The sequence below is a fragment of the Alligator mississippiensis genome, chromosome 3, assembly GCF_030867095.1.
Source record: "Alligator mississippiensis isolate rAllMis1 chromosome 3, rAllMis1, whole genome shotgun sequence".
Lineage (NCBI taxonomy): Eukaryota > Metazoa > Chordata > Crocodylia > Alligatoridae > Alligator > Alligator mississippiensis.
Window position 1 is genome coordinate 43,586,817 of NC_081826.1, and position 23,019 is coordinate 43,609,835.

Genomic DNA, 23,019 nt, shown 5'->3' on the forward strand with positions numbered 1-23,019 from the left:
TTGCAAACTAAAAAATAAGGAAATATTCTTTCTCTTACAAAGTTATACAAAAGTATTCTGGAGATCCTGGATTAATATGTAATTTGAAATATAATGTATGCACATTCCATGTATAAATACCCAACTAGAGTGCAAACAGCTGTTCCCTGAATTTGTATGCTATTTTCATTTTGTCTCAACTTTTTTGATTTGTTATTATGCAACTGAACTAAAATAAAATCCATGTTATGCCTCAGAAAACAGAAGAAATGTGATCTCTGCCAAATAGACATTCTAAGAATGTATGTAGGGATGGATTCAATTCCAGTTTTGGACACACACAGGTGGCTCTTTGTAATGGAGACTGATCAAAATACTAGGTCCAAAAGGCTTTTTATTCTGGGATGTTTAAATGTCTGTATCCTAACTTCTGGTTTCATCTCTCCTTTTTTTAGCATCCTGTGTTAGAATTAGAAGCACAGTTCTTACTCTTTTAAACTGTAATTCTTGCATTTAATCACTGCTTTTCTTGAGGAGTTTTCAAAGCATTTTTAAGAAGATATGTATCAAGATATTCATTATGCTGTTGGGGAAACTAAGGCGTGGTTTGTTCTGTATAGTGTCACTAAGTGCCACTGGCAATTCGGAGCAGTCAGTGCAGCAGTGACTGCAGGAGGCACCATGCCAACACATCCTCTGCAGCAATGTGAGGCTAACCAGGGGGCACAAACCTCATGAATGGACACCCCCCACTACTTCTGGCCCTTCCTGGCCTCAGGAACAGACAGCAAGCTGGATGACCCATGTTTGTGGGATGCATCTTTGGCATAGGTTGCATATTTGACACCTCTGCCTTTTGGGAACCCTACACTTAGGCAGCTGCACTCAGCTGATCCAATAAAGAATACAGATTTCTTTTAAATGTTGCAGTTGTAATGGTCTAGGGCCCATTTTCTTTTCAGCACATTGGGAATAACCTGGCAGATTTACTCAGTCTTGCTCTAAACATGTTAATCAGAAACTGGTTAAACTAGTTTTGTCACTGGAATGTTTATTTTCTTTTGCCTCTCACATCCCCTTTTTCTGTAAATCATCAACTTTGCAACAGTAGCTAGAATTTATCTTTGCATGGGCTACACCTTGCTGAAATACTGAAACTTAAGGATTTGCTGTCTCAACTACTGTAAATTTCCATTTGTATGGGCTTCCTAAATCCCTGTTGCCAGCCTGCATTTTAGAAGTTCCAAAACACTTCTATCAGATTCTTTCAGATCAGGAAGGAGGGCCACATTGCCTGTCAGAGCTTCTTAGTGGGAAAGAAGAGTTTAGGTTTTTCCAGAATGGGTTTTTGCTTGTGGAGTAGAAAAATGAATGGGCTCAGATTTCTGGTCACTCTACAGTATATACATATGTCATGTTAATCAGTCTGTGCTAGCAATAATTACAAGTAACAACAGAGCTTACAGTTTACCAGTGTAGCCTTGCATCTAAGACCTGAGCAAAAGCAGATGTACTTAGACATCAGCTAGCAGTAAGCAGTAATTTCACTATCTAAACTTCTGTATTCTGTACCCTTATGAAACACTCTCCCCCAGTTTCTGTGTAGTATCAGTCTCACCGCAAATACGTTATGTTCTTGATACTGTGCTTGCAAACGTTGTGCTGTTGCATTAGAACTTTGAAGTTAGATAAGGTAGATGAAAAACAAAATATGAAAAAATAATAGTCCATTTTTATTTTCCAAATTGAAAGTCTGATTGTATGTGAGTAAACAAACAGCTGATGATGTATAGCTTCATTTTATAATTTTAATGATCCCTGGAATTAACAACTAGAAAGGTGCAAATATTTGGTGGTATTTGATGATTTTTAATGCCTAGGGGCATAAAATGTTACCTGCCAACCAAGCCAGATATCTTAAAATTTTTCATATAGCACTGTACTGCATGATAACCACAAGGAAAATATTTTGTGTGTTGTAGAAGTAAACTCAAATTGGGTATTTCCTATATGTAAATTTTGGTACCAGTTTGGAAGATAGATTTGAGGAATTTTTGTCACTGAGTGTATGAATGGTATGTAGAATTACTGAGAGTTGAATGCTTCAGGAACCCTTCTCTACACAAATCATGTTTCCCTAATCTGTTGTTATTTTCTTAACAAGCAAGTAGCTTGTGTCAAGTATTTGAAAGATCACAACTGGCCTGGGAGCTAATTAAGCAATGATTCACATCGAGAACACCTGTCTAGACATATAAGTAGAATCCACAGGGGAAAAGTTAGTGACCATGAAGGCAACCTCAAGGGTCAGTGAACTCATCTGTAAGGTTACTGTAAAATAAAGGGAACCAATGTTCACCCATTAGGAGATGTTCACCCTTCAGGGGAAGAGGAAGACATTCTGCTGCTAACAAGTCCCCAGTTCTTGTGAAAATATAGATTTGAAATCTTGAGCAGCAATTGGAATCTGCTTGTTAACACATGCTAATCTGTTCCACAATCACAGGGATGGTAATTCTCTATTTGCTTTATTGAACCACTGATAAATACAGGAATTCGAAACAGAACCAAGTTCCGTCTTTTTGTATTTTAGCTTCTTAAGTGTTTTCTCTAGCCCTTGTTGACATAGGATTTCATCAATGAATGGATATTTACTACTTCTAAAATGGATCTATAATTCTTAAGTGTTGGTCAGTTATTAGGTGTCTGTCTTTCCTGGGTTGGTACTGAATCGGTGCCCCTGGAGAAAGTTAATGATCGTTTATGCTATAGTTGGGCTCAGACTAACCCCCCTCCCTCCTCCCCCCCCCCAAAGTCCCACGTCCCTACTGCTTGTGATATGGCACTTTGCTACTTTTGCAAGAGTGCTGTATGATAGAAGTTATCGTTTGGAGATGTTTCTTTACTTGAAACACTGTGCAGGTTGGAAGATGGTCCTCAGGTCAGTTAGAGAGACAGAAGGACTGCAGAAGCTTGCTTATGGCTCCACAGTAAAACTTATTGTTTTAGTTCTTCTCATCTATGTGTAGATCTTCTCATCTCTTCCTGTGTTTATTGAACCCAGTGATCACTACAAGTACAAGGGTTCGTTCTTGTATGCTGACTGAATTTCTATCCATCATCTCCATTAAATGCTGTTTTCAAGAAGGAACAAGTTGCATTTCCCCACTTCTGGTTGTCATATAGTGTTGCTTTCCACTGTTCAGCAGCTCCTGTGTTTGTACCACAAGGGTGGAAGTACTTCTACAGCAGACAAACTGATCAACGTGGATAGATTAAGGGCCTGAGCATGCAAAGAAATCCACGTGTAATGGAATCCTATGTACTTCAGGGGTTCTGCATGCAAGGCAGCTCCACTGAAGTGGAGGCCTGAGACTAAAATGGAGGACTGAGTGGAAAGCTGAAGTGAAGGACAGAGACCAAAATACATAGAGTTTCAAAGAGAAAATTACTATAAATAAAATATTTCAAAGGGATAAAATTATGTTAACAACAACATTATTAATTGACACTATCCTCAAAATTGTATTCATTTTAGGTAGGTAGCTTCTTTAGGCTGTGGACATGCCTTACTGCTATGTGCCTGTAGTGTATTCCACTACACAATGCTAGTTTTAAGCAGGAACTGTGGACAGCAACTGTAGCATGAACACTTGATGTAGCACTACAGTGGGGTCTGCTGTAATGCTCTGTTCTCTCTCACTCCACAGAGGAAGCGGGGAGTGCTTGGTTCCCTGCTAGCCTGCAGGGCTTGCTGCTGTTCTGGCCCTACACCCTTTTGCTTGGGCATCCTCCCACTACACCATGGCAGCAGGGACTAGTGGTGCTGTCTCCACAGCAGTGGTGGCAAGGAGAGCTGCCTCTTCTGTGAGGGCAGCCTAAATAGCTGCTGCCACTGGGAGCAGCAGAAGCTGTTAAACACAGCTCCCCTCCACCCCCTAAGGTAGTAGGGGGAGAGGAGAGCTGCTCTCCTAACTCCCTGCCATTCCTTTGGGCAGAAGGGAAGATGCCTGACGCTGCTCCAAGACTGGGTGCTTGCCAGAAGAAGCCCTCTCCCCTGCGGGGAGTGTGCAGAAATTCTCCTTGCGCCCTTGCCAACCCTTTGGCTGGCAGGAGGGCTGTCTTTGATAGCTGGGGGGCAGCAGTTACCAGCTCATCGCTGACATCTTGTCCCCCCACTTCTCCCCCCTATCAGCAGGAGCGAGGGCAGGCTGTCAGTGATCAGTCTCCCTTAGGGGTGGGGAGTAGTAAAGGAGCTGCCCCATATTGCACGTCTCTGCTCCAGCCAGGGGGCTCTGCACATGTGTGTGACACTGTAGGGTTTTTTTTTAGATCAGTTAACTTATGTTCAATGCCTTAATTGTGTTCTGATAATTTTTTTAGTAAAATATCAGAAGTGATGAATAGGTTGTTTAATTGCATTCTGTCAGGTTGTTATTTCCCATGCTTCCTGTCTAAGTAGCAGCATTTATTAAATGATTTTTTTAAATCTCAGTCTTTCATATAAGCAGAGTTTTTAAAAATCATATCTGTGTGGTGCTGAATCCCAGATGAAATCAAGGAGCAAGCTGATTAAGACTTAAACTGGCATACAAGGGTATATTAATGAAAATTAGTCTGATTCTCGCTTTGATGTTGTGCAGGTGAAGAAAAGTTTTAGATATTCCTTGAGATAATGCTGTAGACTTCACTATTACCTGACTCATTTCAAACCAGTAACTCATGAAAATTATACGTTCTTAGTTCTTATCTCATATAGCTATTGTCTACCATACTGTAAATCCTTATTGTTGTTAACCTGATTATCTCATATTAATACTTACATCCAGGGTGGTTATAAATAGCTGCAGAGCCAAATGAATGACAGTTCTTGACTAGTAATGCTTGATTCCTACCTTTGTGGAACTCCCAACTCCGTCTCCTCTGAAACTATACTTTTATTAATGCTTGCTTTTCCTCTTGTTCTTCTGTTATTTCAAAGCTTTCCTTTTTCTTTCCTCCACTCTTGCCTTTTCTATGTAACACTTACAACTGCTTCTTTTTTAATGCACCAATAACTGCACTCTCTTCTTCAAAACTCTTCCTTGAAAATTTCATAAGGTCAGGTTCTCTCTGAACTGCCATCTCCTGTTCCATTTCAGTCTGAATGATGTCACCTTTTTCTGAATTGTAAGGTAAGCTACTCAGGATATGGTCTGCATCACCTTATGTGAGACATGCACTGGTTGTACTTGCATGTATTTAAAAATAAATCTACCCATCATTAGAGAGCTTTAGATGCATTTAATTGTTTTGCCTCTTTTTAGACCCAGTGCATGTTGAAGCACCAGAAGTTGCAAGGCGCAAAGAAGAGCAGGAGGAGCCTGACTACTTTACCAAATATTTTAGTGTTGTATGGTGTAAAGCTTCAAAGAAAAAACACAAGAAGTGGGAAGGTGATGCTGTTCTTATTGCAAAAGGGAAGTCTCTGGTGCTGAAAGACATGGAAGGAAAAGACATTGGAAAAGGTATTTTACACTGTACACATTTGTAACTTAGTATTGGCCTAAAGTAAATATGTGCTTGAATAAAGTGAAATTAGGCTGTTTGCTCTGGAGGAGTGGTTTGTAACCAGGGAGAAATGCATCAGTGATCATCAGGCTTCTGTTTGAACGTATTGCTTGTTAATGTTCTTGTCACAGGTCTTGGAGTAACTGAGATTGAGTCTATTTTTCAACTACAGTTAAGTGGTTGAAAATATTATCTTAAAGGGAAGAGTTAATTTTTCCAGCCAATCCAAAATCAACAGAATAGCAATTTTGAGTCTTACAATTTTAGTAGCAAATGTCAAGCTAGAAGACTTTGATTTGATGTTGAGTTAAAATAAAGCCGAGAGGTAAAGGCTATAGTCGCTCTGCTCAAGGGCAGTTATTTTTGCCTGAAAGGCAAGAAACAATTTAATTTGCTAAGACAAAGCAATCTATTTAGGAAGAAACTGGTTTAATGTGTTGCTACAAACCCAGTTTGGTTTGATTTTAGTGCAGAAATGTCTGTCCTTTAATATTTTGTTAGAGTCCTAACATTGCAAACTTTGCTGCTACTACCAGGGCCAGGCAATTTGTTTTGCACATCAATCCTGGACATACAAACCAATTTAAATTAATTTATATCAAAGCTCTATCTGCACAGATAAGCTTAGTTTAAGGAGTGGGGAGAGAAATGACTAAAGTGTGTCGAGAGAGAGGTTAGTTTGAAGTCAGGCAAAAGGCAAGGTAGATTTGTACCTTATAGACTAACAAATCAGATGTATAGCATAAGCTTTGAGTAACATAAGCCACTGCTGACAAAAGCTTCTGCTATATACCTGTGGTTTAGTTAGCTTGTAAGGTGCAAATCTACCCTGGCTTCTGTCTGAAATGTATCAAACCACCCTGCTGAGTATTTTCTGTTGAAGTCCTGTTGTTAGATCAGTAACACTTAAATTGCCATAAAGCACAGGGTCTACAGCCGTGAAAGCACAGGGTCTACAGCAGTGAGGCCAATCTTTTCAGCAGGCATGCAACAAATTAGCCCTGCACTTGCCTTAAGTGCCACTCCTACCCTTTTCCTTTACCTGATCTCCTGGTCAGCCTTCTGCTCCCTACTTAGGGCTGTGTGAAGCTTTAGTAGCTGATTCGATTCAGAGGAGATTTGGCCTGATTTTGCAGCCGAATCTCTGAATTGAATTGGGGAATTCGGAAGGCTTGCAGGAAACAAACTGAGAAGAGGGGGGATCGGGTGATCTTCCATATATGGAAAAGTCTGAGAGGTGGGGAAAGACTGCTCTGATATTGACATCTGTAGCTGGCCAGTGACTGTGATCTTGCTCCGAGTTCCCTTCCAATCACAGTGCTCTCGGGGAGGGATGTAGAAACAACATACAAAGCTGTGTCTGAAGTGATCTGTGCCTGTTGTGACCTGTGTCTCTCTTGGAGCAGAAGCATCTGAAAGGTGTCTCTTGCTAGCTAGTCTCTCTTCTTGTAAGTTGTATCCAATCCTTTCCTACTTACCCTTGCCTACAATCCCTATTGTTATCCCTATCCATTCCTTTCAACTTATGCTTCCCCCAAAATCCTTTTATTTGTTCTTGTTAGTTTGCCTTGATTTGTTCCCCCAACAAAAAGAAATCTGTGTTTTTCCTGACAGTATGTCATCACTGTGCAGGAAAGCACAACATATATTACACACACACATTTTGCAGCATGCCAAACATGAAGCATGCTGGAAAGGCAGGTGCCAGGTCTTCGCGGCGGGGGGAGCAGAGGGAGAGCTGCAAGTTTCCTCCCGCCCCAAATATAGATGCACCCTCATTACGGACAGCAATGAGTCTTCTGCTAGTGAGAGAAAGGAGGTGCTAGCAGTGCCTGCACCGGCACCACCACCACTAACACCACTAACCAGCAGCAGCATGACATTCTCCACCCCAGTTTCAGTTCCCAGCATGAGCCTTCTAGTGCCAAAGGAGGAGCTGGATCTGGAAGAAGAGGAGCTGAGGGCCATAGCAAGGGAAATTCTGGGGAAGGAGGGAGAATCTGAGTTTGTGTTCCACACTCGTCAAAGTTCCCCTAGAGGCAGGCCTCCTTCTCTGGAAGGCACTTCAGAGGAGGTTGTGGGAGAAGGTTGCTCAGTTGCTCCTGTTGTTGTGCCTCTGCCTGGTGAGGAGGGGGATAAGGCAGGATCCCCACTTTCAACCCAGAAGCGGGTATGTAGTGTAGTGTGGGATCATTTTGAGGTGGCACATGATCCCAGGTATGCTACCTGCCAGCACTGCCGAAGGCAGATCAGCCGCAGGAGGACATGAAACACCTCACCACCACAGCAATGCTGCTGCATCTTAGGAGGTAGCACCCCCTTGCCCTTGTTCTTCCTCAGCCTGGCACCAGTGGGAGCATGCCCAAAAAGAAGTCCCCCTCTCGCTTCAAAGACCCTGCCCCCAAGAAGCAGAGGCAGGCCACCTTGGACCAGTGGGGAAAAGGCAGAGACAAAGGGGGGGGCGCATTCTGAAGGTGAGCGAGGTCACCCGGAGCATTGGGGAGATGCTTGGTCTGGATGGCCAGCCCTTCTCCTTTGTTGAGTGTCCAGGGTTCAGGCAGCTCATGGTTCTCATGGCCCCATTATATCAAGTGCCCGCACGCACCACCTTTAGCAGGACGGTGGTGCCCTCCCTGTATGAGGCATGCAGGGAGTACGTGAGGGAGGAGCTGCATAAGACAGGTCTGCACGTAGCCTTGCATTTCACCTCAGACATCTGGAGCAGCTGTGGTGGAGATCATACCTACCTCTCCCTCATAGGGCACTTCTGCGATCAGTCAGAATGTTGGTGGGCTCTCTTTCAAATGGAGGTGATGGATGGGAAGTCCCATCCACACAACAAGGGAGATCATGGTGGCCACGAACTGCATGGTTCAGGGGTGGCTCATTGGGCAGGGTGAGCTCACCCGCAGGTTCATGGTCACCAACAACAGGGCCAATATGGTCAAAGTGGTGTGGCACACCAGTTCCACCTCATCATCAGGGGACAGGGCTCCCAGTGACAGCGTCATTACTACCAGCCAGCTTATTTCAAAATGCAAGAAAGTGGCGGGCTACTTCCACTGGAGCATCAAGGGGGGCAAGATGCTGTGGGACAAACAGGCAGAGCTGAGCATCCCACAGCACAAAATCATGCAGGATGTGGAGACTCGGTGGAGCTCCACATACCTGATGCTGGAAAGGCTGGTTGAGCAACAGAAGGCCCTAGTTCAGGGAGATTGGGATGAGCGGCTTCCTTAAAACTGAGTGGGATACTGTCTCCCAGATCTTTGTTGTCTTCAGGCTGGTCCTCGAGGCCACTGAAAGCCTCAGTGCTGGTGATTTCCTCCTTAGCCAGGTAATCCCTGTAGTGAAGGAGCTTGAGAATGAAATGGAGAAGTTCCAGGAGATCAGTGTTCCTGGCTGGGCAAACCACTTTCACATGAGATGCATGCATTGGTAAAACAGCTGAAGGAGGGCATCAAAAAATGGCTGGATCCGTTGTGGTCCGGTACGGTCCACATGCTGATGGGAATGTGCGACCCAAGGGTGAAGAGGAGCATCTGCAGCAGCAAAACCCTTGATCACTGGACAGAGGTGCTGGTGAACAGAGTCAGGAAGGCAGAAGGGCACAGGCAGGGGGACGTGGAAGAGGGGGATCCACTTTCCCGTGCCAGCACTCCAACCACGAACCAATCTCCTCTACCACAGATGCTGTCAATGTGGGCCAAGGGCATGGCTTCAGTGTTGGGGTCCAGAGGCACCAGATAGGTAGCCACTGAGCCCTCCACGCTACCTATTTTGCCAAGGACATGGAGCTGCTGCACTGCGACCCCTTGGCCTATTGGGCAACCTGCAGCCAGGTGTGGCAGATCTGGCCATGGTTGCCCAGGAATACCTGTTTGTCCACTGACCAGTGTTCCAAGCGAGAGGGTGTTCAGCATTGCTGGGAATTTTGTGACACCCCGCTGTACCTCCTTGGATCCTGGTTTCATGGAGCAGCTGTTATTCCTGAAGGTGCTGGGATTTTGCTTTCAACAGTTTGAGGCACACTTTCACAGAAACCCCTGCACCTGTCTCCTTTAAACTTGGCAGGCTTCATGCCCTCAGAAGGGGCTACCATCCCTGCTGTTTTCATCTGAATCTGCAAAAAAATGACAAAGTTATAGGTATTTTAGTGATTCCCCATTATAGTCTATGGCCAAATCTCTGAATCAGCATCGAATCTCTGAATCTGAATCGACCAGATTGAATCGGGACAGTGATTCGAATCACTGAATCAAATCATTGTCCCTCCAAATTGGCCAAATCCGAAGTGAATACTTGCTGCTTCATACAGGCCTACTCCCTACCCTGTACTCCCCAACCAAGCTGCTATTCTTCTTTCTGCTGTCTGCCCTTTGCACCCTGCTGATCTGATGCTCTGCTTTCTGTCCTCTGCCCTATCTGCCACTGTACTTCCTGTACCCTCCCCAGTGTGCCACACACCCAGAGGCTTCCTTTGCCACTTGTTGCACCCATGCTACAGGTTGGCCACTCCTGGTCATGTAAACAGTATTTCCAAATATCAAGCTCCAGAAAGCTAAAGCTTACATGTACTCTCCTAGACTACTTTACACATGCCTTGAGTAAAGATGAAAAGGGAAGTATAATGGATCCAGTGTCCTTGCACTCATTTTTTCTCTCCTTTCTCTCTCTCCTTTCTCTCTCTCTCTCTCTCTCTCTTTTTTCTCTCTCTCATCACAACATGCTTAGCAAAAAAAGAATGCACAAGAACAAAGGTAGTATATGAAGTTTTTTTTTATTGTCACCAGGTTTAGAATGTTTAGGAAACCTGGTATTAACTGTAAAAAAACAGAATGATGCCCCCCCCTTAGCATTTATGATTATTGATTACATTAATATGCAGTGCATCCTGCCATGTACCCCCCACCCCGGTTTTGTTTTTCTGGTGTACTGACATTCCAGCACCTTACAAAGTAGACACTGCATTTATTTTGGCACTCTGGCTAAAAATGTTGCCTGCTAGGGGTGTGCGAAGTGGGCCATATTTGATTTGGATTTGGATTTGGATTCAGCCCGATTCGGGGGGCAGTGATTCGATTCGCTGATTCGGATCACTGTTCCAATTTGATTCGCCTGAATCTGAAGATTCAGTTCTGATTCGAAGAATCAGTGATTTGGCCATAGTCACAGCTTTATATGTTTTTTCTACATACCTTGAGGTACCAGGCACAGCTTGTGAATGCGGAGATGGTGGGGCAGATGGACCATCCCACAAGAGCGTGGGGGGGGCCCCCATATGCTCAGCAGTGGACCCAGAAGTGGACTGGAAATACTTCTGGTCCACTTCTGGGTCCGCCACCAAGCCTCCGGGGGACTACCCCGGTGGCCCCCCAGCTTGGTGATTGGCTGTGGTGCCCCCCCCACCCCCCCTGACTCAAGAGGCACCAGTTGCCAAGTTGGGGGGCTGCAGGGGTTGTCCCCCACACACTCTGCGGAGGATCCGGAAGTGGACTGGAAGTGGTTTGGGTCCACTTCCGGGTCTGATCTGCTGCTGAGCGTGCTGGGGAACCCCCAGCACTCCTGTGGAACGCTCCATCTGCCTCACCATCTCAGCGTTCACGAGCCGCCTGGTACCTTGAGGTATGCAGAAAAAACATATAAAGCTGTGTCTGTGTCCAAATCGCTGAATCTCTCTGAATCAAATCGGAGGCTTCCGATTCGATTCGGGGAGGTTAATGGGTTTCTTAATTCGATTCGGATTCAGAGATTCGGCCGCTGAATTGGGCTGAATCTCCTCTGAATCAAATCGGCAACCGAAGCTTCGCACAGCCCTATTGTCTACCCCCGAACTAGTCTGTTATATATAAAATGGGACCACCATTACCTCCTCTTCTAGTTGATTCTTGATTGCTGGCACTGTGTTTTGTGAGGATAGTGTGTGTGTTGAGCATGCTCTAACAGTGCCTACCAGATCAAGCCTTTCAAGAGTTGTAGGTAAAGGAATACCTAGTTTTTGAACCCTAATCAGTTTTAAAGGCAAGTTAGGCTGCTCGGCAGTGTCAGCTCTGAAGCACTTTTGTGAGTGTGTGCAAGTTGAACTTCAAAGCACATAGGGAATCTTAGGCTCCTTTGTTTGTGACTTTCTGGAGTTTAGGTGCCTCCAAGATGAGGTAGCAGCTGAGCGGAGATGTTGAGGATCACAAGTTTGGACTTAAGCACCTACATTCCACCTAAATCTTTTCCTGGATCTAACCTCAATTTGGCATAAGAGTACAAGTCCTGCTGATTCCTAGGTTGTCTAGTGCTTTGAATACACCGTTATTAATCGCCAGTGCACATCTCTTTCAGCATGTTCTTGATGAAAACCCTGCTCTCTGTCCTTTAGCACAAGGCTGTAAATTGGTGGTCCTCAGCCTTTTTAGACTCAAGGAATCCCTTCAGAACTTTTCAGAATTTATTGGCACCCTATCAAAAGACTAATATAAATATATCTTGAATATGATAATATAAACATAATCCTAGTATTTACATTATAAACACCTTGGACAGTCTGGGATGTATTGCTAGCAGGGACAAGTTGTTGATCTGCATATGCGGAACATAGGAAACGCTGAGAAGGTGAGAGGAAGATGGAGTGGGTAGAAGGGCACATGAGGCCTGGGGAGGTAACAGTGGAGCTGGCCAAGGGAGTACCACCATGTGGTCACTGCTACCACCACTGAGGCCAGGTGGATTTGCTCTGTGTACCTACTTCCTGCAGAGCCAGATCAGAAAGCAGCTGTTGCAGAACCACATGTTTTTGCTGCAGCCCTTCCTAATCTGACCTTGCATGGCATCTGCTAGAAACAGAGGCATGTGTTTGCTCTTTGGAGCTGAACTGAAAAGCAGCTGCAGGCATGCTTGCCTGCATTATGTTGTGCAGCAGGCAGGCAGACTGCTTCAACTCCTCCTTGTTTGGTTCCCATGTGTCTCCTGAAAATGGAGGTGCATGAGGCAGTTCCAATTGGTGGTAGCAGCAGCCTGTAGATGGATGCCACTACCACCAGGTAGACACACTGCCCTGTGTGTCTCTGATTTTAGAAAGTACCTTGGAGCTCAACCGGAAAGATTTGCAGCAGAATCAGCATGCCTTCCTACTTAACACCTTTCTCCTGCTTCTGCTCCTCAGTTTGGCTCTGATGTGCTCTCGGAAAGCAGAGGCACTTAAGGCAGTTGGACCCTGTGGTAGTGGTGATGGTGCAATGCTCCTGGCAGGTTCTTGCAGCATCCCAGGGTGCCATGGCATGCCAGCTGAGAACTACAGTTAACAGCTGTTGCATTTCTCCCAGGAGAAAGCCTTTTGTCCTGAGATCCTACAGATGTTGTCCTACCTGTTGTCCCATTTCAAATACTTGTGAAGTATGCTATATAAAGTGTGCTAACAGCCCTCTTTCCCTCCCCTCTCCCCACCCCCTATACAAAAATACAGCACTATGTGTGTAAGTTATTTGCAGTTCATTTAATTTAATTGGGGTTAATTCCAGGGACAGGCCTGTCAGGCTGTATGCTCTCCTTTGCCACCTATTGACAGTGGAGCATCAATGCCTCTTGGAAGGAGGCTATGTGTTTAAAGGGATATGCTGCTCTTCTACTGAGTCAAAACCCAGAACAATCAGAGCTGCTTCATGAGACATCTGTTTACAGCCTGAGTAGTAGAATGTAGATTTTCTACAATGAGCTTGAAATAAGCCTATAAAGGGAAGTCCTCTATCTCAAAATTAGGACAAAGGGAGCTTACTTTATTGGACAGGGCTCTGCATACCTAGTACAGTGGTTCTCAGCCTTTTTTGTACTGGAACCCATTTGCCAAGATTGATGACTTGTCCCAACCCACACCCCCCTGCCCTGCTGGTGCTAGGCCCGCAGCCCCCTGCCCCCCCGAGCCCTGCCAAAGGGGACCCCCAGCTGTCTCCATCCCACTTGGGCTGGAGCACAGTCACTGCAGTGGCTCTGGCTTGTATGGGTGACAGCAGAGCAAGTCCAGCCCAGCACAGGCTGGAGGGAGGAGGAGGGCAGGTCTGTGGCGCACCTGCCCTGGGCAGGGGCTCCTGCACCATGCCAGGCAGCCTGGTCATGGCCTCTCCCACTCACTGAGCAGCATCTCCTGGCCACCATACCCCCATGAGCACGGGCACCAGCCCTAGTGTCACCAGGCCAGCAAGCAACTTCCACCCCCCCCCCCCCCCCCCGGCCCCTTCCCCTGCTGAAGGAGCAGGTGCCTTCCCTCTGTCCTCCCTGCCCTGTCGCCTGGCAACCTTCCCCCAGTGCCAGCAGGCACCTGTTCCCCCACACACCCATCCCTTCCACATGCACACGCACAGGCACGCACCCTGGCCCTCCAACCCACACTCAACATACACTTACCTGCATCTGGCTGCTGGGGCTGCTCCCATTACCCTGCCTGGCTGCGTGCTGGCCACGTCCCAAGCAGCCACTTGCAGGCTGGAATGCTGCCAGCCTGCGAGGGGAGACCCTGCGCTTTCATGCATTTTTCTTTGAAATATTCTTGTGACCCGCTTTTGGGTCACAACCCACAGATTGAGAAATGCTGATCTAATACACCCATCTCTTCTCAAGAGAAGCACTTTGTTGGAAAATTAAACCAAATTTTAAACAGTATCAGATCAGGCAGTGGAACTGAAATAACATACTCATGCCTGGGAGGATGGACATAGGCCAGACTCCAGGATCACTGTGGATCTCTTGTTAGTTATTCAGTTTTCCCAACAGTTTAGGTCCGTTATGTGCCTCCAATCCTTTCCAGGTTTATAAGCACAGATGTACAGTTAATGACATACATCTATTTTCAGCTTGATTGGGTATATATTAATGAAAGGGCTTGATCTTAAAGAACACCCCATCCTCCCCTAGTTGAGTGAAGAGTTTTTAAGCACCAACATTCATTGTTTAACAACTGTTTAACTAGGATGGCTCTTCAGAGGTTCAGAAGGCAGGGTAGATATGCATCTTTATATACTAACTAAATGATATATATATATATATATGGAGAGAGAGAGAGTGCACAAACTTGCAGAGGTTATCGGTTATGTTTCAACTCTTGACAATGAGTGCAATTCCTTATGGTAATCAGTTTCAGTTACTTTGTGTTACTATGGTCGAACACTTAGTCAGTGCTGTCCTATTTAAATTAGAAAAAACATGGAATCTGGCCTTGAAAGGTACCTTTATGAAAGGATACTGAGAGTTTCAGTTATTTAAATTGCTGTACATCTATAGCAACAACATACAGTTTCTAACTTTATATAATGGAGGATGTATACAAGATGAAGACCTCTAGTGAATAGATGCCAGGGTCTTTAATGTGTTCCTTACAGCCCATGCACATATGTAATTAGTTGCAGATGTGAGTGAATGTCCCAAGTGTAGTTCTAGGCTATATGATCAGCTCTAGATTTTAAACCAGATGAATGTTATCTACATTAATTAAAATTTGTATTTCAGTTCTAAATAAACTGGTGTGCAGTGTCTTTTGACTCAGGGTATGTCTGTGCAGCTCAATGTAGTGATGAGCTGGATCAGGTACTGGCAGAAGCAGTATAGCCTTAGTGTGTGCATTTAATATATAAGGGATATTATAGTAATATAATGCATAATGTATACTGTATGTAAATGTGCATATATATGTGCCAATATTAGGGTTAGATAGCCTTGGTAGAATGATATGCAACTTCAGCCATCAGAAAAATTAGTTGCCTGTCCCATTTGATATTGCATAAGATTTCTGTGGGAGCTACTTGTGCACCAGTAACTTATGTGGAAAAATATAAAAATATAAAAGTAATGTACTTTGACTGCCTTTTAATGATATTTAACAGAAGACAGTGCAGGGAACCAGAGCCATGAGCCAGCTCTTTATAACCACCAGGAAGTATTCCATGATGCTCAGGAATAAGCTTGGAAAGACATTATTATTTCTCTGTAGGAAGTTAAAAATTCAGTTTGGTTGTTTTGCAAGAAAATACAGCTGTTCCAAAGTTCAGCCTATAGTCTCATTCCCTCAGCTAAATTAAAAAGGAAAATAGTGACCACTAAGATTGTTAAAAGTTGTTTCCTCACAAACTGCTTGTTTTATTTTTGATCACTGTGGCAGCATTTCTAATTATTAGTCTCTTGGGTTATTTTAGTGTTTGACTACCTCATTTAGTCTAGAGTTTAACATTGTCCTCACCTCAAGTTAAAAGGCTTCTACCATTAACTACATGAGACTCCGGGTATGTCTTTATGGCACAATGTAATTGCCATGCAGAAATATGAGAGCCAACTCAGGTGCAGGAAGAAGTGACAGGACATGAGAAGAACAATATACAACACATGCCCTTTTCCTCTCCCCCAAATCAGCCTTCCAAAACTGGGGTGCATGTCCTAAGCAGGGAAGCTGATTTTTCTTTGCTGGAGTAGAAACAGGAGCAAGCAGATGCTGTGTTCTAATCTCTGCTGCTTGTTTGGCCACAGCAAGCAGAAAGGGTGTAGTGCCACGTTAAACTTCTCACAGCCCTAGCTATTGGTTGAGTACTGTAGCTTGTGCTTCAAGGACCAATTGAGTTGGCTTAGGGTAAGTAAGCTTCTTGATGCTGTCTGTAGTATCTTGATGAGGCTTGTGGTCTGGAAACAATATTTGATTATTTACAAGAACTTATAAAGCAGTAATGCTCAATTTTTTTATTTTTTATTTTTTTTAAATGCAAGCCAAATTGTAAAATCAGAAATGGGCTGATGGCCAAGAGAGGGTTAGGGGCAGGGGAGGGTTGTGACGACACTTCCTTTGGTTGTATGCAGCATGTGTCGTGAGCAATTTGAGCTCACTTGCATGTCAGCCTGGCTCCTGCTGGAGCTCTCCAGGCCCAGTAGTCTCTTTGAACTTTTTGGTATGTCAGTGGGCTCTGGCCAGAGCCACTTATTTTGCATGGTTCTAGAGCCCAGGATGTTAATGGTACTGCCATTCATCCATAGGTGCTGATTTTGTTTTTTGCTGGTGAGTGTTTTTCTGTGTTCCCGCACCAAGCCCTGAGCATACCCAGAAGAGGCACCGTGTTACTTCAGGCTGGGTTGCCCAACATGGCTTGTGGGTTCTGAGCACCTGCTAATTTTTTTTTAGTGGGTGCTTGAGCCCTGGAGCGTCCCTAGTGTCAGCACCTATGGGTTCATTCCCTGTCCCCCTCCTCCCTACTGAATTCAGCAGTAGGGGAAAAGATGGGGCAAATAATCCTTTATCCAGGGCGGGCAATTATTTCGGGTGGAGGGACGCTTACTGAGTTTTGGCAAGCTATTGAGGGTCTCATGACAGGCAGCCAGAGGCAGATAAATATTAATTTTCTAAATTATTTAAGGGCCCTGCGGGCCGGATAGAATGGCCTGCGGGCCGCATTTTGCCCACCCCGCTTTAATCCCTGGGCTCCAGAGCCACACAAAACCAGTGGCTCTGGCCAGAACCTGCATTGACATGATGGTGAGCTCAGAGAGGTCACTGCACAGTCAGAGTTTCAGCAGGAGTTATGTTGACATAAGTGAGCTCATGTAAGTGATGAGCTTCACAGGCCACAGGTTGAGTGCCACTGATGTAAAGAATTTTTACAGTAAAGAAGTAACAGTCTTGCTGCTGCCCTTGCAAGGGTCTGGGACCCAACTTTATTGCTGTCCTGCATACCAGGAAGTTCTTGCTGCCTCACGCAGATTCTTTTTTGGGATGCCTCGCTTCCTGGATATTCTGTTTGTAGGAGGGCTTCCTCCATGTCACACTCAGCCATGACTCTGGAAAAAAAAATGATTTCTACATTTTGCCTTCCAAAAACAAGGTATATATCTTATTTAAAGTCATGTAGTATATGAGAAAATACAGAACTGATGTTAAAAAAACAGTACCCACTGTGTTGTCTTAAATCTCAGTAAATGAACTGTCATTTTAGGTACTGGATATAAAGCTAAAGACCTGGAAAGTCTTACTGAAGGACAAACACTGATGATTGGAGGAAAACAAATTGAAGTGATGGGTGTAATTTTAGTAGAGGACTTTAAGAGTGGCAGATGTTTTCAATCTGGTGTCACAGCTTCTACTACAGTTCCACCTGGTTCTTCACAAACTACTATGAAGCCATTCTGTACCCCCATCAGAAACATTTGCAAATCCAGCTTTAAAGAAAATTTACTCAAAGATTCCCAGAGCTACAAACCTCGCCATGATCCAAATGCACCAAGTAAGTTTTAGAATTCTTTAATATATTAAATCATTCTTTGTCCTGTATTATGAAAGTTCAATATGTGGCTAAAATGTTAAAGTTCTTGAAGTACTGAAATAAGAACCTGGCATTCCTTGTGGGATTAACCAATAATACTACAACAGGGCTGTATTATATTACAATGGGTTATCATTTTGCATCAGGTGTTCTGTGAAGCACAAGACAACGGTTGTGTCATTGATATGTAGAAAAAGAGTAATAACCTGAAACAGTCTACACATTGTAGTCGCGAAGCAGTTCTGCCTAATTATTATTGATGTCTGTTTAAAAAAAATAGTTGCTAAGAGCCTTGCCAAGTAAAATGAATTTATTGGAATAAACAAACTTTTATTAGTTCTAAATGTTCTAGAGCAGGGGTTTTTGAAGGGGAACAGAGCGAAGTCAGTCGCCATTATGTGTAAGCGAGCAGATCAGGTATCCAGCTTAAGCAATGAGGAAGTCAAAGGGCATGACCCCAAACTGCTAGGCTAAGCACAAACTGGAACAATCTTATTCTAGTTTAGTAAAAACAGGATACTAGTATAGGAAGAGTGTGGATATTAATAGATTGATGGATCTGTTACTATGCATATGATGTCATACTTCCTATATCATACTTCCTATATAATCAAGTTGCGCGCGAAGTAGAACAACAGACAGTTTCCTCTCGGGGCAGTTGTCTGTTCAGAATGCATTCTTTAATAAATCAAGTCTTTAAACTTATGTTGTCGTTCATCTGAGCCTCTGCCTAACGAACCCGGGGACTAGTTTTCCCCAACATTGTCAACTCGGGGTATGCAGGAAGGCCCTAAGGGGTACGTGCGGGTAGGCTGGGACAGAGTGCTGCCAATCATCATCCCATGCCGTCGCTTCCCAGGAGCAGGGCTGGAGGAGGGTGAGGGCAGTGACACCCCTCTGTCCGGACTGCCCAGCTGCCCGGACGCGGGGGTGGTGGGGCGAAGATTGTGCTCCACATCCAGCTGCATGCCACCCCCTTCCCCCCACATCCAGCCGCCTGAACGCAGGGGAACACTTATTGAAAACCCCTGTTCTAGAGGAGTTTCAGCTTTCTACTGTGTTTAGTGGAGTATTGGCAGAACAGAGCAGCACAGTAATTGTAATGGAAAAACAGTGGTGAAGAGGTTAAGTGGAGTTAGAATTGTTCCCAAGAGATATTGCCCTTCAGAGCCACCAGTGTGCAAACATAAAAGTATTTAAGCTGTCCAAATCAGTGAAATATGCATTGCAGAGAAAAAAGATCTGTAACACAACATTGCAGTTGCTTTGTGCTGTGATCCCATCAGGTCTCACAAGTTGCACAGTATCAGATTGGGTGAGAGCTTGAAGGGGAGAGCTGCAGGAATGAGTGTTACTCTTCCATCTGTTGCTAATGAGCCAATAGAACAGCCCGCTTCTTAGTGGCAATATTTGACAAAGATTCCATCTTTCAGATGAGAGAAAATGTTTATTGAAATGGTCATCACCAAAAGAAGCAATACATGGGTTTTAATTTACAAAATACAATTAAAGTGTCACTTAACATTCACACTGCATTTTAACATCAAATTCCTTTTCCTATATTTGTAGCTTATTTCCTGAGGTAAGGTCTTCACAGATGGATTTAACTTTCTACATTTCTGTAAATTATCCACCCCATTGTCCTTGTATAACTCTTCTTCTTCCCTTGCTTGTCTCATCTAAGCAGGGTCGCTGTTGCAGATTCTGGTTCTCCGCTGACTTTCAGTCGTATGTATCTTCTTCTTTCAACTCCTTCTCTCTCATGTCCCTCTACTATATATCTCCATCTCATCTTCGGTCTTCCTCTTCTCCCTCCTCTAGTAGTGTCATTTTGGTAACTTCTTTTCCCACATATTTTTCTGGACTCCTTTGCCCATACCATGCCATTCTTTCTTACACTTTCTTAGATACTTCCACTACCTTCACGTATCCTCTGATGTAAGTATTCCTCACTTTATTCATCTTTGTCCCTGTATAAACAAATAAAAAAATAGATCTCAACCACATGTAGTTATGAAGGATATCATGGCACTCCTTGTAAGAGCAGAATTGTTCACAGACAAATATTCTGGTCTAATTCAGACCTTTATTATAGTTGTCCACCAAAATTCTTCCCTCTGGTTTCAAAAACAGTATTTACTTTCTGCCCTAAGTTGTTGCACAATGCTGCTAAATTCAGCCCCAGAGTTGGCTGCATTTTTTCTGTGTTTCTATATTGCTGTGTGAAACCACTTGGATTTTACTCCAATTATTTCTCTTTTTGGGGTCTGATTTTGAGAGGAATTTGAGTTCCTCCTGTAAGTTGAGCTCTCTCAACTCCTGTGGAAATTGGGATTGTTAAGGACCCCTTAGCACTGGGGACTTGTAATCACTAACATAGCTTGACTATGGGAATGCTATGTAGATTGTTCATTGTCTTGTGTTGCTCAGTAGGAACTCTCTCTAATGTTTATGGGGTAGGAGTAATGTGTATGTGTGTGTTTAAAAAAATCTGTTAGAGACCATCACAAAGATGGCTGTCATGAGTGGTGGGTAAAATAGTTCTTACAGATTAGCTGCTTCACTGACCCTTCTTAGAATATCAGTGTCCGGACCCACATAAGTGTCTGGCCTATGAGGCTTCCATTTCTCTGTGGAGGGAGACCTGCCTATTCTTAGGACAGGACCTTGGTTACTACTCCTTGGGTGCAAACCTGTCAGCAGGCCCAGTCCAGACTGGACCTTTCAGAGGTTTCAAAATCAGCTGTTACAGGTGCCCAGAGTGACTCAGAAACAAGTATAAGGTATAGGCAAGGTGTACCTGCATGGCATATTTCCCAAGCCTGTATTTTAGCCCATAGGTTGTGTAGTTTTGGCTTATTCCTTCTCTCAGAGGCCTCATTTGTGCTCAAAGGTATCAGAATTTGCCTTTTTTTGTCCCCAGGCTGCACGTGCCCATACATTTTTATGTAAGACAGCAGTACCTACCTTTTCTGACACCTTTATGAAACACTTCCCTAAACAGTGTAAGAGTTTTTCATAGATGTTAGGGGCTGGAAGGGACCTCATGAGATCATCAGGTCCAGCCCCCCTATGGCCCCTGGCAAAACACTAGTGTAGATGTACTCCAGTTGCCATGTAAGCTGCTTACTCATAGGGCACTATCTTCAGCCAACACAGCTCCTCACAGTGAGGATATGTAGCATTGGCAAAAGCAGTCAAGTGTGTAGATGTTGCAGTAACACAACCATGCTGGCAGCTCTGAGCTAACAAAAGTTCTGGTGTGAAACTTTCTGGTTGTAGGCTTGGCCTCAGTAGGGAAAAACAGCATACATCACTTACAACAGTCTCCCTCTGTGTGCATCTTCCACCCCACCAGTTTTTATTACATGCCCTGGGGGCATAGGCTGCCTTTCTTCAATAGCCCCAAGCCCCTTTACATGTGCCTGATTGGTGATTTCTTCTCTTCCTCCTTCACATCCTTGGAAAAACAGACCTGTTTCTACTGATAGAGCAGAGGAAATCCTCTTCATAGCTCTAAACCTGAATATTTTGTTGGAAGGATTACTGCTTAAGTAGGCTGCTATTTAATAAATCAGGGGTGCTCAACCTCTGGCCTGTGGGCCAAATGTGGCCCACAGAGCCTTTGTATCTGGCCCAGGGGGCTCCCCACAGGTCAGAAAATTTGGTGGTGGGGGAGTAGTGGCAAGTTAATATTGCAACCCCTCTGCCACTGCCAGATTCCCAAGCCCTGCATAGCTGGATTGGTGTTGGGCTCCACTCCACACAACCAGATAGAGGCTGGGCCACATCCCCTTGCCCATCCCACCTGCAGGGCTGGGCCATGCCCCTTTTATACTGCATAGCTGCATCAGGGCCAGGCCAGGCTCCTTACAGTGAGGACATGTACACTTGGAAAAAGCAGTCAAATGTGTAGATGTTGTATTAACACCCCCCTTCCCCACCACGTGACTGGATCGGGCTCCTCCTTGCTGCTCCACATGCCAGAAAGGCCCCCCCTGACATTATGGTCTGCAGACAGAATTAGCATTGTCCATCCGGCCTGAGGGTGGGGGAAAGGTTTGGCACCACTGGTTTATAACTTTCTTTCAGTGACTTCCTTATAGCCTCCTTTGGTTCATGCTACATATTCACTCAAGTAGTAATCTAAAATAGAATAGGGGAGTGGTATGTTATGTAAAATTTTACTTCAGACCTTTTCAGTGTATTGCATTTCATATTGAATAAATTTGTAAAGCACTTTGGAATCCTTTAAGGTATAAAGATTTTTATTATTTACAGAATTATACTGGGTCTCTCTCTATGCAAATTTATTCTGTGCGAATTCACTTATGCGACAACGTTATTTATACGAGAAATTCGTTTTGTGCGAGAAAAAGCCAATCATGTGCAAAGTCGACCATCAATGAGCCCCGCTGTTTCCCGCTTCCCTGCCCCGGTTGCCTCTGTAGATCGGCAGGCATGACCCGGTGCAGTAGGAAGCTTGTAGCATCTCCGCGCAGCCCCACTGTTCCCAGCCACACCGGATCGCACCCGCTGGGTTGAAGAGGCACCCGGGGAAGGGAGCAGGAGCAGCTGGAGCAGCGAGCAGCCAGCATTCCTTACTGTCCTGCTTCCCTCCCCTGGGTGCCTCTCCAGCCCGCCCTGCGCTGTGCTGGCGATGCACCCCCTGTGCATGCTGCTGCTTGCAGCGTGGAGCTCGCAGCCTCTCCCTGCAGCAGTTATTGTATTGTGTGAATTTGTCATGGTTTGCGGGGGGGAGTAGAGTGAGGCTGATACGTTACATGTAATGATGGATTCACTTTATGCGGATTCACTTTATGCAAATTCACTTTATAAAGTTTTTTTTGGAATGCAACCCTTGCATAGAAAGACTCGAGTGTATCATGATATTCATGTATAACAAAGCAGCTCTAATTTTTCCTTACATAGGAAAAACAATATATTATGTCTAGGAAGTAGAAACACATGATCTCTTACAACATCTTTTGTATGTTTTGAACTTTAAGATTCGTTAGTTATGCCACATCCAAACCCAAGTCACCAACAGATGTTCAATAAGGCTGGTTTACCTGTGATTGATGTAGTTGTGGATCCTTACATTGTAAATCATCTTCGACCACACCAGAAAGAAGGGATTGTATTTCTGTATGAATGTGTAATGGGAATGAGGTAGGATATTTGTTTTCATTGTAATTGTCTTTTAGTTTTGTTT

The 23,019-nt window shown here is 44.4% G+C and overlaps 1 protein-coding gene across 5 annotated transcripts in view; it reads left to right on the forward strand.

Annotated features, from left to right (window-relative positions):
• RAD54B (RAD54 homolog B) overlaps window positions 1-23,019 on the forward strand; it is a 114,880-nt gene that overhangs the window by 72,209 nt on the left and 19,652 nt on the right. For all 5 annotated transcript variants that reach the window (XM_019495726.1, XM_014611665.3, XM_014611666.3 and 2 more), the window contains exons 4-6: window positions 5,286-5,486; window positions 17,478-17,765; window positions 22,814-22,976. In XM_019495726.1, coding sequence (XP_019351271.1) covers window positions 5,286-5,486; window positions 17,478-17,765; window positions 22,814-22,976 — 652 coding nt within the window. The remainder of the gene's footprint in view (window positions 1-5,285; window positions 5,487-17,477; window positions 17,766-22,813; window positions 22,977-23,019) is intronic.